Source organism: Streptopelia decaocto (assembly GCF_964273445.1).
Source record: "Streptopelia decaocto genome assembly, chromosome: 1".
Lineage (NCBI taxonomy): Eukaryota > Metazoa > Chordata > Aves > Columbiformes > Columbidae > Streptopelia > Streptopelia decaocto.
The window spans coordinates 123,012,200-123,029,185 of record NC_138663.1 but is presented as its reverse complement, the minus strand read 5'-3'; the positions used below and the strand labels follow the sequence as shown (position 1 = coordinate 123,029,185).

Below are 16,986 nucleotides of genomic sequence, written 5' to 3'. Positions count from 1 at the left end.
ATAGGGCTAAAAAAAGCAAAACCAGATTTATTATTGGAAGAAGAGAAAACCCAAGCTTTCCTAGTAGCCAACTATTCCAGGGGAATGTTCTCCAAAGTGAAAGAGAGTATAAGGGTAACTTGGATCAAGGCTAAATAATTTATTTAAAGTAGCAAAGGAATTCCAGAGAAGTGAATTCCACATACTGTGCTTCTTCCTCTCCAATATAAACCTACACTATAACGTGTGTCACCCTGGTTCTGCAAATACGCTCGTCAGTTCATCACTGCATGTGTGTATTGTAAATGTGTATGATCTTGCATATGCCAGAATGTCCTTTTGTGGGATGGACTGCACACAGACTAAGATCCGATAGTATGTTAAATCTATAGTTTAATATGCTCTTTCTTTGAGATGTTTGATTTTTTGCTCATCTAAAATTATTAAATGTACATAAATTAAACTACTGTTAATTCATTCCAGACCCAAAATATAATAGATGTAGGCCAGGGCAGTATACGGCTTTTTTTTTTTTTTCAAATTACTGTCGGTATTAGCCAGGAATTTGCTGGTGCAATTATAATTTAAATATCCCCTTTGACACTGTAATATAGGAATTCCAGTGTTAGCGGAGTTACAGTTAAAGGTGTTTGCTGCAGCCCCATGCCCTCAGGAAACAGCAGGTGAAGCAGGTATCATCCTAATAAAGATACTATTTCTGTGTTGCTTCAGGCTTTTTTATAGAGTAGTACCACTTATTTTCAAACTAATAAAGATGCATGCTCTAATTATCCATGAGTTAGCATTCATAATTTCTCTCTACTATCTTAGTTTTAATTAAGCTTTCAAAAGCTAGATTACAAAGTGATTCCAGAACTCCGTGGCACATAAGGAAAGGATCATATTAACCATTTGTAGGATTGATCATGTTTATTTTTATTTTCTTTCCTTGTTGTCCTTAGTAACCTGTACATTGTGTGTGTATTTAATAATAGCTATCAGTGTCTGTAATGTGCATGCAGAGATAATTTCTGCAGATGAAACTGTACCTTTTACGGCCTTGTTAATAGGCTTGTATTTTAATTTTCCAAACTGATTCCTATTATTCAGACTATGCAATTATCATAATGTCCTTCAATTTCATATCAACAAAATAGTCCCATGAAGATAATTTTAAATCTGCAGACAGATGCTGACATTAAGTATGTGAGGATTTTAATATCTGACTACATGATTTGTAAAGTGCCCAACTAATTCCACTTCCAACTCTGTCTTGAATTTTAAAAGAAATATTATCAGAAACACTTCAAGATATTCTTAGGAATGTCTTTGATGTTTAGGTCTTGTCTCTAAGAATTAAACTTTTGCTTGATTGTTCATCAATAGCAGTTATATCTAAAACTGATTATAAAAACATTACTGTTCTTTTTGATGGTCTTTTCTGTAGACTTGATTATGTTTATCCACCCAAGGAAGCATGGAAGTAGGGCTTTCGAAATCTGAAAGTGCTCTGCCTTATTGAAACTCTCCCTTAACCTATCCTGGCAATGCAAGGCCCCAGAGGGTTGATGACCCATGAGAGAGGTTGAAGCACACACACAGCACACATGGGAATCATAGAGTCATTTAGGTTGGAAGAGACCTGGAAGATCATCAAGCCCAACCATAACCTAACTCTAGCACTAAACTATGTCCCTAAGAGCCTTGTCTCTACATTTTCCAAACACTTCCAGGGATGGCAAGTCAACCACTTCCCTGGGCAGCCTGTCCCAGGGCTTCACAATGCTTTCTGTGAAGAAATGTTTCCTAATATCGAATCTAAACCTCTCCCGGTGCAACTTGAGGCCATTTCTTCTCGTCCTCATGGGCTCAGCCACCTTGCAGAGAGACATGGGTCTGGGAGAAACGGGAAGAGCGTTTACAGTGGCAGCTGCCTGAGTTTTACACCTTTGTACCTCCTGGCTTTGTAAAAGCACAAAAGCAGTTTTAGATTTACACTTGCGTTATGCTTAGTTTCAAGGGACTTTAAACTTCATTATAATGAGTTTTGTCAAAGTGAAGCAATGACTCAAAATAGATTTAAAACCCTGAATTGATCCTTCAAAGATATCCCCATGGTTACGGACAAACTACAACTCTGATCAATTTTGTGTATATTCCTGTCTGAGATCCTACCACCTTTGAGAAAGCCAGCTTGAGGTGGCAAAGAACATTACAAACGTGGGAGAAACAGGGCTTCCTCTGCCCCTCTGCCTTCACACAGAGCTTCAGATGGTCTAAAAGAGCAATCTGAGATGATACTTGGAACATTCAGGGGTTGGGCTACTCATCAGAAGGACAGTTACACACGAACTCTTCCTTGAGCTCCAGGAGGCATAGCTCAAAATCCTATCTATCTCCAAGCTTGTGCATGCCATCAGGAAACTGAACAGATGCCTGAAAACTGGAATTGCCCCGAACTTTTCAAGTAGTAGAAAGCTGCAGTACAGAGCAAGTACTAACTCAGCCTGAATGCTGTAGGATTTACAGGAAAAACATGGGCAAGAAACACATTCAGTGGAGACTCCCAAAATACCGCTCTGAACAGCACCATCTCTGTAGCATAATTACAGTAGCCTTTAAAAAGGGGATGGTGACATTATAAATTCCATTTAAAAGGGTAATATATTGTTCTTTTAGCTTCATATGTGGATAACCAGACTGAAAGGGTTTCTTTAAAAAGCAATTTTTTTACACACTGTTATATCCACTTTTGAGGTCCTGCTGAGAATAAGAGCAGAGTAGACACAGAGCAATACATTTAACAGCGTAATAAGTTTAACATTTCACTTTTAGTCAGCTTGGCTTTCTCATTCTAGCAGTGTCAAAATGCTGCAGGACATGGCATGCAAGGCTAAAAGGAAATGTCATCCTTTAAAAACAGAAAAGGTTTTGCTCTCCTTGTGATACGTAACTCTTTCTTTTTGCCCCTTGGTCATTTCAGCAGGCTATAAAAGCTTGGTCATGAAGCTCCTGAATCCTTCCTTTCTCTCATGCAGAAGACTATGTTAAGCTTTAATATAATTACAGATTCAGAATTTTAAAAATGACATAAAATGAAGTAGAAAGAAGACTGAAAAAAATAATCTAGTAAGGCTTTATCGATCTGCTGGTTATGCTGCTGGGCTACCACTGGGGACAAGATTTTTCAATTGCATTTTATCAGCGCTTTGCAAAACCAAACAAATAACAACAACAACAACAAACCCTATAGTGCACTGTGCTGGAGAACTGAGAGCTATGAAAAAAAAAAAAGGATGTGGGCCAGATTTTATTCTGGAAGAACACCTAACAAGCTCAGGCACAAAGAAGGATGTGCAGAAGTCAGGATTTTTCTTCTGCAGTGCCCTCATCACTGTGAAGGACCCATGGCTGGGACACTGACATATGTCTTCTGCTGAGAGAAAAGTGATTTGTTTGTGCTTAGTACAATGAAGGAAAAGTATCCAAAATAGCTTCTCCTAGTGAGCCAGCTGCTGTTGCGGCACATTAAGAATCTGTTTGAGTAGTCTGTCACTGATGGCTAATTGCATGAGGAGATCACTAAATTAAGTTTTTAAACTGTCAGAATCTCTTGAACAGTGATTGTCAAAACAGCATGACAATAATCCATGGATTCTTTTAACTCTTCCTCAGTTATAGAAACTGTTCCTCAGTTTCCTGTTTACAAGGAAAAAAAAAAAAAAGCTATTTGCTAGTCTCCCAAACATGAATGGGATTGCTCAGTGAGGGCACAGATGGCCACAGTATTGCTGGACGGTGGGGCTGTAGCCTGAAACTGGAGGAACTCAAGCTGATGTTCATTGAAATAGGGGGAATTTGCAGACCTGACAACTTCAGAAAAATTTCTATTTTGCAAGAACCTCACCTAGAAAGGGGATTTCTTCCTTCTCCCCTTTCACCTCCTCCTTTTTTTCCAAAGAGTTAAAGATGCGAAACTTCAAGGCTTTGATCCAAAATGGACAGCACACAGGATACCATGGCAGTACCTAGAGTAAGTAACAGTCTAGTTGGAGAAGGGATTATTGCTGTGTTTGGTTAAGTTCCGCGGTGCAGGCCCATGTTGTTAATCCACCCTCATCCTTTCTCTCTGAAATTGTGATCCTATTGCCTTTGTTCCCTTCATTCTTCTCTTCTTGTGTCCTTTTCCCCTCCTTCTCCCTGCAACTTTGCCTAACTGGACTATAGACTGTTCGATGAAGGCAGGAACTACCACTGAATGAAGGTGGGCACACCAACCCCAGCCAAACCAACCTGGCAAGGGCTTGGGACTAGATTATTGGCTGCCTCTTTGCTTTCAGTCACAGATGGCTCCTGTGTGTCAAATCATATGCCATTTTTTTGCAAACACTTACGAATTTGAATATTTTGGGAGTTCTGAGTAAAATACAGGAACGACAAAACAAAAATTAATACAAAATGACATAAGGGTATGCTTAGAGCCATTTTTCTCCCAAAATATCTCTGGCTATGCTTTACTGGTACTGCAGTGCCAGAACTGATGGAGTCTGTTGTGGCTCATCTATCACAGGCAGAGTTGTTGGCTCTGTGCTGATTGCACAGCAAAGTCCCTGCACTGACCTACACCTGAGAAAGGACCCGGTTTGTTTATTGGGTCCTAGATGCAGCTGCAGGGCTGCAAGTTAGGAAGATGCAATGATGACCATCTGCATTTGTGAGCAATTTTGTGGCCAAATTTCCAAGTATAGCAGTCATAGAAGCTTACAGTGTTGATAAGCAGAAAATCTTTGAATGCTTCAACACTTCTCAAAGCTTGTTATGTCTATGCAGGAGTCCTCCCAGGTGCCATGCACTTCATGGGAGATGCTATGGGCAGTGTGTTCCTCAAGCCTTCCTGTTAACCTGAAGGCCCCTGCCTTTTTCTGGAGCCCCAGCAAACCTTGTAAAAACTGTCTTTACAAGCATAGATATGTCAGTCCTCGGGCGGCATGCTGGCTCTTCACTGCCTCAGCTGCTGGCATGGCTGCTGAGGAGCAAGTAAGTGTTTTTAATAACATTTTGCAGCTGGGAATGAAGCTCCATTAGGGAAAGGAGGACTTGCTTTGTTATTCCCACAAGTAAGTCATCCGAGAGGTTGCCTGTGGGGACAACCAGACACAGCGGAATGATGACTGTTACCAACAGTGTGACTGCTTCCTTGACAGATATGAAAATGTTTACCCACAAAGGGACAGAAAATGTTTGGATTCTACATTCATCTAAAAACTGATTAGAAAACTGGTCAAAGCTGCATCCCAGAGGATTTCTTGTGAGACCAATAATGGAGACAAATACATTAGAAATTTTGCCTTCTCCTCTGAGAGTTAAAAGAAGCTCAATTTAATTAGTTTTAAGTCTCTTCTACTGGGAAGCTGCAAACAAAAGTGCTTTCTTAAATCAGGGATACAGAAGATCTAATTCAGGTCTTTGCTGGTAAGAAGGCTCATTTTATGAAGAACTAAAGCTTTCAAGGCCCTATTCAAACAAGTTAAAGTGCCATTTTGAGCAAGACAATTTCTTGCAGTGTCTGGAGCAGTGCATAAACACTCACGTACATAGATGAGCATTGGCAGAGGAGAATCGGTATAGTCTAGCTATGAGCAGTAGATCTTTGTCACAAAAAATACTTAAGCCTGCTGCCAGCATAAATAACGCTGACCAAAAATTGTAACATGAATAGAAGGAAAGCACAGGTCACTGTATTAACTGGCTTTTCTCAGGAGCCAGCTATGAGAGAAACAATTCAAGAGAAGAGCAGAGTTTCACCAGAGTGCTACAGTGATTGAGTGTGAAGTCATCCACTCGAACAAGTTTTCTAATTGCAGTAGAGTCAAGAAATAGCCCCTCAATAAAACAGATCATTAACTTGTTTGATGAGGAGGAACTGCACTGAGCAAGAAAACATTAAGTAGGTGTGAGGGGTTGTGAAATGAAATGGTGAAATTGGTGGTAGGCTGGAATACAACGAAATATGGGTAAAAAGTAGTCAGGTTTTGCAAACGTCATTGTTTACCATGGTTCATGTTATCCTACGGGCTGCCATTTCTATAGATTTTGTGTATCTCAAATGGTTGTCATATGTTTTTTGGTGGCAACAACAGATCCAGTCCATTGCCTCCTGCCCTGTCAGTCCCCAGACTAGCTGAGGACTAGAGGAAATCGAAGTGTTATCCTTCCAGGATATGGAAGTGTTATCCTTCCAACCTCCTACACAAAAGTTTCCTTGTGTTTTTCAATATGAAAAAACAATGCCAAGGCTTTCTTGTTTGATATAAGGAGTTTTCTATGTTACAAAGCCTTGAACCTCATGGATTGCTCAAGCCAAGTCAATGGATTTATTTTGTGAAAGGTATATATTAGGGGGGCCTGAGGGTGTTTTGTTGAATATGTTCTTAAATGTTAATGGCTACATGGCATAAAATTTAACTGATAGATATGATTTTGTGCTATGATAGTTACTTGGAGGCTTTGGCTAATGAATTTTAAATGGGTGAATTAAAATTCATTAAATATTGACACTGGGAATAAGATATACCAGCTAAAAATCTCTGGCTGCTTATAATAGGGGTTCAGAAAGCTAATGGAGCCCTGCAGGTTATTTTCTGAGGTTTATAAAGAACTGTTTGGCCCACTTGCTGAATGCTTTGGCAGAGACCAAACAAAATAATTCTCCATGCTTTTAGCAATGAGATTACTGTTGATTTACTCAGGTTTGGTAGGAGATGAAAAGGAGGTAAATATTTTTTCTTACCTGAAAAAGGTGAATTACCCCACGAAATGACAAGATGACAATTGTACACAGAGACTGTGATAATTCTTAAAATCTACTACAGTCTATTGCACTCTTTGCTGTAGGTGTAATTATTTTCTGTGATATGCATTTAAACTGCCCAAATTTCCAGGACTTTGGCAATTTACGTTAGGTTAGCTTATCTCCTGCTGAAGCAAGAGGCACTTTGTAGTCGTTAATAACGTGTTGGTGAGCACAACCTTTGCCATTATGTGCACTGTTTAAGTTTAATGCTTTCCATCAGACACACCTTTTTTCTTTCCTGACTATACAGTATGAATTGAGGGCTGTGTTCGAATCCCTCGCTCCTCTCGGATTAACTTGCCACAGTCTAACTCCGTAGATAAGGTGGTGCCAGAGGTGGAGTTGGACGGATGGGTTTGCTTACATTGTAGTCCGTAAAAGAAACAAAAGGCCTTGCATGCAAGAAAAGAAAAATGGAGAACATAAATAAATGAAAGAAGTAAAATTAAAAACAAACATGAGAATGAGATTAAAAAGCTATATAAATCAAAATATATTCTACTTATGGAAACAGAAAGCTCATAGATTGTATTCAACTGATGCTTTGGATGAGTTTAGTGATAATATACACTCTATTGCATTTTCCATTTAAGCTTCTTATTTCACCAGAATAAAAATAAAACAAACTGAGAGAAATCATAAAGTAACACTGGAATTGCTGGTATTCTACTTTCTGTAATATTTCTTCTGGAAAAGAAGTATTATATCACCACATTAGCTCACTTAAAGATTTTAATTATTAAGAGACTGCCTATAATAAGCTACACATTACTGTGAAATAATAGTACAGTTTCAGAAATGGTACATGTATATATGCAGCCCTGAATATTATGTTATCTACTCAACATATTGCTAAGTAAATTAACACTCCCTTGTGATATAAAGCTTTAGGTCTACTGTAATTATGACTTCAGGAATGCGTTGCCTTTTCCAGACTCCTGAAGAGTTTCCAGGATATTCTCCACCACACTAACATTTGTACTAAACTTTTTAATTAGCTTCAGCTATTCTCAAAAACATATTTGAATGAATGATCTCCTGAAACATGAATGAAACAAATATATCGATACATTCTTTATGCATTTTGTGCTAAAACTGTCCATAGGGTTAAAGGACTAATCAGGAAGCTTCAATATGTGCAAAATATATAAATCCTTTATCTCTGACTTATTCCAAAACAGCGACATTTTGATTAATACGGCCTGCAAAGTTGCTCCACATGAGCTGCGTCTGTTGTTCATAGACTGTGTCATTGCCTTTAATGAGGGTCTGCTCAGGCACACGTGCAGATGTCTGCAAGGTCAGGAGCTGCCCTCTCCTGCAGGATACTGTGAGGACCGAGGCCACTGACATTGGCATGAGGTGTCATGGACCCAAAATAACACCAAGTGCCATTTGGAAAACGAAGATGCATGGGAGGATTCAGCTCACTTCCTTTCAGCTGTCTCAACAGCTGGCATGTAGCCTTTGCTACAATAATCCCTTACTGGCAGCAAGGGGATGTGGGTGATTTATCCTACTCAAAATCAGATGTCATCCCCCCAAGGCCCTCAGCCCTGGCTACTTGTTTTTACTCAGCTATCAATCTCTCCCATGTCCCAGCACCACTGCTGTATGCAGTGTAAACTGCACCTCTGAGAACAAGTTCAAAATGTTATCCTTCTCCTCCCACTCATCCCCCTTGCCTTCATTAAGGTTATTTTTCTCAACAGTAATTTCTGGCATTTGTGTGTCATCAGCCTTGCAGGATTACACCTTGGACGACGAGGTTGAACTGCCCACAGAAAAGCTCCTGCCTTTCCCATCTAAAAGTGAACTTAAACAAGTCACTTTGAAGCAGATGCCTCATGTCTAGAAACCTGAAGTTAGGTGATATGAACCCACCTCTTGGGGATTGTGTCAGGGACCACTGATCCTGCCGGGCAATGTGACCCTTGTCCCTACCATAAGTACTGCTGAAGTGAAGAGGATCAGGGTAGCCACAGCAGTTGAGCCATGCAGGGTCACATCAGGGACTAGGACATGGCCAGGAGCAAACCGGTACCAGGGAAGGCAGCCAGAGTAAGAAGGCTGGCAGACAACTTAATGAACAGACTCTGAATTGCTGCCCATGCCTTGTTTCTTTTACAGCAGCTGGTGGTTCAGTAAATGGGTGTTTACACTCTATTTTAATGATTGATTCTATCTCACAAACTGCTGTAATACTCAAGGCATGATTTATATACAGCATTTCCTTTGTTTTCCCTCTGCCCTTTTAAATTGCTCATTACGCTTCGGTGGAGCCATAACCAGAATTTCTTTAGCTCCATAATCTTACTTTACTGTGGCATCCATCACCTTTCAGTAGGTCTCCCTGCTTTGAAGTGCATGCTTCTGCACAGTGTGTAAACCCCTGGCTGTGAAAAAAATGCTTTCTAGAGCAAGAGAAAAATTACACTTGGGGATTTGGAAGTACATTCCTGTTGTTACTCAAAGGGCTGACGCTAATGTCACATAAAAAAAAAAAAAAAATCCAGTTTGTTTTATTCCTTTCCAGCATAATTTATACTTGAAGTCTTAAAGATCAAGCAGAAACTGTTTGAGAAATTAATTGCTCTTGTTCAACACTGCCATACTAAGCAGGACTAATTGGACTGTGGGTGAGGTTCTTCCCTGTTCTTATTAATAAATTAGTTGTCTTTAGTGCCAGAAACGCATGGTGAGAGTTCAGCAAAACAAATTCTGCACTCCAGCAAAGAGACTTATAATGCAGTCACCTCCACATCCACAAAGCTCAGCCTCCCAGAAACATAAGCAAGATGGAAATGGATGACTCACCTGCTCAATATCACTGTTTTTCCTTGATTTATATATAAATTCACCAATGGCTACAAACACCGAAAGAACAAGCCCTGCAGCGAGCACTATGAAGATGCCACCGATATTCTCCACCCCGAGAGCACTGGCTTCTTTGCTGTCCTCCTCGGGGCAGCCGTTGCCTCGCCACCACTTTTCCTTCATCATGTGCAGCTTTCCCTCCTCCTGGAGCTGGAGGATGGCGATGGTGATCTTGTCTCTGTAAGGAGACCCTGCAAGGTGAGAGCAAGACCTGTCAGCGCTGATTGCAGCCAAATGAGGGCAGGGACGGAGCATGCTGCTGCTATCTGAAGCAAAAAGATTGATCACAAGATTGATTATTCCAGCTAGAAAGTCCTGTTTTCCCTTTGGCTGGAAGTGGGAAAGGCCTCTTTGGTGTGGTTTTTGTTTTGAGAATTCATGATAATGTCTAGGGTTTCCTACTGAGGTTTATTTAAGCCTTGGCAGTGAGTTTTCTTGCTAGCTAATTCCTCCATATCATGTTCGAATATTGCTTTGAGCATCCTTTGAGATATTTCTGCTTTGCATCTCTTCTATTTACTTCAACATCTGTTTACTTTTCCTGCTGCATTTAAAATGAGTAACAGCTTAAGAAAAGCTCAGTCACTCAGATATATTTTCTTCTCATTTATATTATACGTGCATAAGCCCACAACTCCACTTCAGCTACCTTACATCTTATAAGAACACAAGGTGGCCGAGTCATTTTTTCCATGACTTGCAATAATATTGGCATTGCAAGCTGAAAATAGCAACTATTTCATGCTTTTTATTTGCAGGCCAACAGCTTGCTAAATGATGTGTCTTCAGGCTCAGCAGCATGAATGGGCCTCTACAGTATCTGGCAAATAGTGGGGTCACATTGGGTAGTTCAATCTGTTGAGGTTTGCCTCTCACACACTCTCCTCTGGCTCTCCATCTTCCAAAATCTCTGCTGCCTGTAAGTCCCTTCAGCCAACTGTGCTCCTGCAGAAGCACAAGCCTGTAGCCCTAAAGAGGACAAGAGAGAAGCTCACCCCTCACCCTGCTTCTGGAGCAGTGCCTAGTTAAAGGAAATTGCTACCAATTACGTTTTCCTATGTTGTCAGAAGCTGAAGTTATCAACAATAAGAGCAGCAATCCTTTATTAATTACAAGAGGTTAGTGGAAGTTAAGTTTTGGGGGATTGGATTAGATGACCTTTGAGGTCCCCTCCAATCCCTAACATTCTGTGATTCTGCGATCATGAAATAGATTTTTCTTTATGGAGCAATGATTTTATGATAGCAACCACGAGAGGGTTACAAGAAAAGCTGTTTGGTTCTCAAGGCATCTATGTGCCGTCAAATCCTGCTGTGTTGGGCTTCGTACAGTTGGAAGTGTTTAGTGCTGGGTTGAAATACAGTGTCGCCAGTGCTTTGTCTGTGTAGCTAACTTCCATCTATCCTCTCCTCTCCCTTACCACTTCAATGAGACTATTTTCTTAAGCAGTAATTTTACCCGAAGTCACATTTTTTTTTGCAAATTAAAGCAGTTGCAATTATCAATCCAATAAAGGTAAACAAAATTTTAAGGTAGAATGGGTGCCAGAATTTTAGCAATAGTGTGGTACACATAGACACGTACACTTCAGAAAAATCTCACTAGGCAATACTTTTGTGTCTTTGTGCATCTAACTAGTCTTGGAAATTTGGCCTCACATCTTCATCTTTCTTTCTTATATTGCTGTGTAAGACATCATTAAAAATAATTATACCATTAATACAAGTCCCCCTCTCTACTTTCCATTTCCTTTAACCTGCAGCATTGTCTGAGGAGAATCGGTGTGAAAACATTGCAGTTCTTCACTTGTTGTGCCAACACTCAGCTATTTTTCAGTATATCTTACTGCCAGCACTAGGACATGCTGTGACCACAGATGCCAAGAGACGTGTCAGATTATACAAAGTCCATCTGGGAAGCCAGCAATCAGCAGCCACTGCTTGAGGTAGCCAGCTTTGAAAAGAAAATGGGCCTGCTGTAAGAATAGATGATTTCTATGCATGCTATTATAGAATCAAAAATAAGCACAACAGAAAACAGAAACACCTTCAAAACTGTCTTTACACAGGGAAGTGAATCATTATCACTGAAAACAGCAGCATCTCTCAGAAGAAAGAGCAGAATTCTCTCCACCTTAGGAGACATTTGTCGCCCTGATAGCTGGAGTCTGTTAGATTGTTGGATTCGTCTATTTTTCCCTGTCTGAAAGGATAGCTGTTAGGTAAAGTGAAGCAGTCTGAGTCACAAAGTAGGATTTGTGGGGATCTTCATTCTTTTTTGTGATATTTATGTTGCCAGCAGTGTTATCACAATTCATCTGGAGGGTAACAGGTGCATCTATATTTCTATGTGTGCTTTTAAAGTTTGCCAAGTCTGCCTGGAGTGTTGGATTGGTGATGTTTTATTGTTGAGCACTAAAACCACACATGGATCCACCTCAACACTCTTTGAATATTCAGCATATCATTTATGGCCTCTGAGCTATTAAAAAGTTACCTCTCAGGACAAGAAATGCATCTCTCTACTTTCTTAGCAGTCTCCCAAGTAACTGGTAATAGCTTTAGTGTGAGAATTACTAGCATCAGCACTGGCAGTGATAACTGGAATTAATATCTGTCCTGACATCTATAATAATGTTGCTTTCTTCAACTGGATTCCTCCCAGGGTCACATTTTGCATAGGTTTCTCTTAGAGGTGCTTTTGCTACACCAGTATTTCCAGAGTGCACCAAGTTCACCACCAACCATCACTGCAGATTTTTCACCAGCAATGGTCTTTGCCAAGAATCTGATGAAAGGCCTCCTCTCTCTGACCCACTGGCTCCCTAATAAACATAAATGGAGATGTTTGTTGATACACTTAAATCCCCTTTATCCTAACTCAGCACAAATAAGTAGGAAGACACAGCCTATATCTGCAGTTTTTTACTTGCAGAAGATGCTCTGATAAAATAATGCATTTCCTGGATTCACAGAACTTTTGAAAATTCTCCTTCCTGTTTCTTTGGGAGCCAGATAGTGATGATATTCAGTTCATACACTGGGATTCTTGGAGTGCAAGGCATACTTTGGTGCTGCAAACCCTAGACGTGTCGGTGTGCATTCTCCTGAAGGAATCAATGCAGACCAGCTAAGCCTTGCTGAAACTTTGGTGTTAAAGGTCACAGACAAGTTTGGTGTTTTTAATCTTTTTTTCTGTACATCATCTGAAATCAATAGTCTTGAATGCTATGAGGAAAAAAATAACAGAGCCTTTGGGGTCCATCTGAATAGTGGAAAGATCTCCACAGCTTATCTTGTTTATGAAATCAATCATTTAAGAATTTAAGATGCCCGATGGCACTGAATTATTCCACAGTGCTTGGAGATATCTATTTCCCTGAATTTTGCTGGTTCTCCTTAAGAAAAAAAAAATTAAGGCACATTTATCATACAAGAAACATAAATACATTTCACAGCTGTATTTCCAATGGGTGCACTCTCTCTGAGGATTACCATCTGTTCCAATTATTCTTTCATTGTTGGTTTAAAGTATGGCGGCTTTATAATTGCAATGAAACTCTTGCTGTACATTTGTCTTTATTCACAATTTTAGCTTTTGTAGCTTTTAGCTCCTCAGGGTGAGAAGGCTGTTCTCACATAGCCAGTGGAAAAAATATACTTAGAATGTTACCTATATGACAAGCTGTCTGAGGTACTCAGTAGCATAAAGAATCACCATTCCAAGTACCATGGTGTTTCTCCCTTGATTATATCTGGTCTACCAAGAAACCAACAGACAGAATACTTTTCTATCTATGCAAACTGATATTGCCTTGAATAATTCCTCTGAAGACAATAAAATTGCTTAGCTCTTCACTGAGTGTGGCATGGTAAATGCATATGTGAGCACTATGGAGGAGTATATTATACAGGAAAAGGATTCGGTTGCCCAATGCCAATTATTCACAACAACACAGCACAAAAAACATGACACTCTTTCTAATTCTCTACAACTAGAAAATCTTGAAAAGGACACTAGATATGCTATAAAAGATCTACTGGAAAGAGTTCAGAGAAACTGGGACTCGTAAGACGCTGCTTAACTCAAAACACTGAAATCCATGATGCAGACATAGAACCTTGCAATTGCATCTCACTATTCTTATGTGTTGCTTTGAGGTCATGAAACAGATCAGAAAATCATCCTCTTTCATGCAGCTTTCTTTGGGATGAATAAGTTGGACATAACATTTATCCAGCCCACTTCCATTTTCCTAGAGGCACTTCCTGATTTTCTCAAAGAAAACTGAATTTCAGCAACGCGACTTGCAGCTCGAGCAGCACAGAGGATGCCCAGTTTGCTACGAATGGGATGCTCCCAAAGGCGAGCAGGTCACTTGACCTTGTTCTGCAGATGTAGCCTGCGCTGCTATATTCCTTCTTGCTTGCAGAGGCTGCTTGCAGATGAGCAGGGCAAGAGTACATGTTTTGCCTAAAAGGAGGTTCCTAGGGTCTCTTTCAATGAGAAAGGTTTCTAAAAGACTAGGACATGAGTCAAATGACCATCTAAGCTTCTGAAGGTGTGCTCCACAACACCTGTGCCAGAAAGCATCTTACCAATAGGGGTTCCTACGCCGTAGCCTTTCGAATCAATGAGCCCCCCGATCTGGGTGAGGTTGCAGTTTCTCTGAGTCACGTACTCTATGCTGGTCGACTCCATGAGCAGTGCATAGTCTGTGGTCAGCACACGCTGGATTCCCTCGTCATTGTTCTTCACCAGTGCTGTCTGCTGCCTGCTGCTCATGAACGCCCACATCTTCTCGTATGTTGATATTTTGGATTTCTGAGGAGGGAAAATGAGGGCACAGAATCACACCAGCATCCAAATTACACTTGTAAAATATTCCTCAGCCTTTTGTTGTGACTGATGCCAATAACATATCTTGAATGAAAGAGAACTGATAGCAGGGTTTTCCTTCCTGCAGCTTTTCTTCCTCACTGTGCTTTATGCTGAGGAATCTCTTTTTTCCATTTCCTTTGCAGTGCCAGGAACTTCATTACTAGCATGAGTGTGAAGTGCTTTGAAGTTTTTTGAGCTAATGCTGTTACATGGATTACAGCACAAACCCCAGCTAAATTAGTGCAGCTGGATACTGTTGCACTCAGAAGCATTGCTTCTGCCTGTCAGGGCAAACACACCACTCCAAAAACCTAATCATGAATAGAGTACTGGTTCTTTTGTGTTAATATCACTTGCCTAGAAGTCATGTGCTTCAGGGGTGAAGCTTGAGAAGCAAACCCGAAGCGGCTTTTAAGCAAACTTCTGCTTTGCATTGCAATCAGACTTAAGGGCTTCATCCTCCTCCCACTGAAGTTAAGGGGGAGTTTTTCAGGAGGAGTGTGCACGTGTCCTGTGCCCATGCCCAGCGGAACAGGGAAGGGGGATGACAGAAGCCCCAGCCACCTCCTCACAGTGTTGAACATCCCTTCCCAGGCACTCTGCAGAGAAAGGCAGTGCCAGTGCCCCCTTGTCCACACTTCTGCCTTTTTTTGGTGGATATAAAAACTGAACCTGCTCAGGAATGTGCTGGAACCCTAAGCTACCCTGAAGATGCACTGCCTACAAAACAAAAGCCTGCAAGCTCTCACACAGTACTAACAGGATCAAACCTCTGTTTTCTTTGTATGCTCTCAAACAACACTGAACACACAATGTTGCTTCTGGATTAAATATCAAGGTACGCTTACAGGCAGCAAAACCATTAGAAACTGTCAAGAGAAATGATTTTGTCTCATGATGGCAAAGCCAACCATGGCCAAACTACACTGTGCTGCAGCCTAGCAAGAGCACGACACAGACAAACCAGCTTCTCAATGTAAATATGAGTTGAAGGTCCTCCACACATTTGTATTTCCCCACTTTTGGGGCAGTATATCCTCACTTCTTTCATGGTCTCTATATTTTAGCCATCATAGCTGATTTTAGGTTCACTGTGTGGAGACCATCTGAGCTTATTAAACACCACTGTCTGAAGGATTCCCGTGCGGTTGATTTTCTGGTTCTTGCAGCTTTAAATGTTAATATGCTTCACCTGTAAATTTGATACCTGTGAATGTTACCTAATTTCCACATAAGTTTGGCAAGTCACAGGATACCACTAAACTTTGAAGATGGTTAAGTGGCTCTTTCCTAGTAGAACCATTTTTGCTGCTCAATTGGGAATATTTTTTGAAATTCCTTATAAGTTTATGCAGTAGATTAAATCTGATATTAAATTTACTGGAAGGATGTATTCCTTTTTCAAATGGGTTTAAAAGAAAAACCTTAGCTTCTTGACTTGCCAACTCCCATTTTTTCTGGATAAGTCATATGCCAAATTCTGGCCTTAGAATTCTTATTGATTTCAGTGAAACCACGTCTGCTCATCAGAAGGCAGGAGCTGGCAAAAATTGCAATGTGAGATTAAGATCTGTTATCACAGAGGGGGAAGAAAGCAATAGAACATTTATAGGCTTGTTGGAAACAGAACAGAACAGAAGCCTGAAGAACTCTGAATGTGTGTGTTATGATTTGTGGATGTGAAAAATCTTGCCTTCCATTGGACTTTTCCCAAATTTGGACTTGCACACAGATGCTGAGTGCTGCCTGAGATCCTGCTGGATTGCCTGCCTAGAACCTCATCCCCTATACTGGAGCACTCTTTAGATGTCCAGGCCCTGTTTTCCAGGTATTTTCATCTGGTGTGGTCAGATCTGGGATCTGTGTACAGGGAAGAGGCTGACTCTGAGGTTCACAGAATCACAGAATGTTAGGGATTGGAAGGGACCTCGAAAGCTCATCTAGTCCAATCCCGCTTTAAAGTCAGAACTCATTTTTTTTTCCCCCAAATAATTTCAATTACTTTTGTTCTCATTCCCCCCACTACCTGGCCAGAAGACATAGTCACGGTAGAAAGAGTCTGCTGCTTCTCTTGTAATTTCTTGGTTTAAGTACCAGGCATAGCCCTTAGATAAATTAAATCTTGCAACACAGGAAGCACTTGACTTAACAACTCTTCTTTAGTGCAATCCAGCCCTGCACTGCACTCCTGCAGGATATTTTTACTGCTGTTACACCTGATCTTACTGATTTCTGCTTTCCCTTTCGCTGTTCCCACCACATCAGCACTCCCAGGTGACAGGACTGCCTCTGCACCACAAGCTGCCCATCGTAAAAAGCATCTTTCGCCCCAGCTCAGCTCCTCCAACTCTCAAGTCGCAGGAGCACAGCTTTCATGGGGTACCCCTGAGTGCTGG

The 16,986-nt window shown here is 40.7% G+C and overlaps 1 protein-coding gene across 3 annotated transcripts in view; it reads right to left on the bottom strand.

Annotated features, from left to right (window-relative positions):
• Positions 1-16,986, bottom strand: part of GRIK1 (glutamate ionotropic receptor kainate type subunit 1) — a 173,126-nt gene that overhangs the window by 1,551 nt on the left and 154,589 nt on the right. The window contains exons 14-16 of one of the 3 annotated variants that reach the window (XM_082076400.1): positions 14,308-14,533; positions 9,650-9,900; positions 7,059-7,224 (exon numbers count right to left, since the gene is read on the bottom strand). In XM_082076400.1, coding sequence (XP_081932526.1) covers positions 7,075-7,224; positions 9,650-9,900; positions 14,308-14,533 — 627 coding nt within the window. In that variant the 3' untranslated portion in view covers positions 7,059-7,074. Of the gene's footprint in view, positions 1-7,058; positions 7,225-9,649; positions 9,901-14,307; positions 14,534-16,986 lie in introns of those variants that run through there. The other 2 variants (XM_082076399.1, XM_082076401.1) reach the window with 2 other exon arrangements.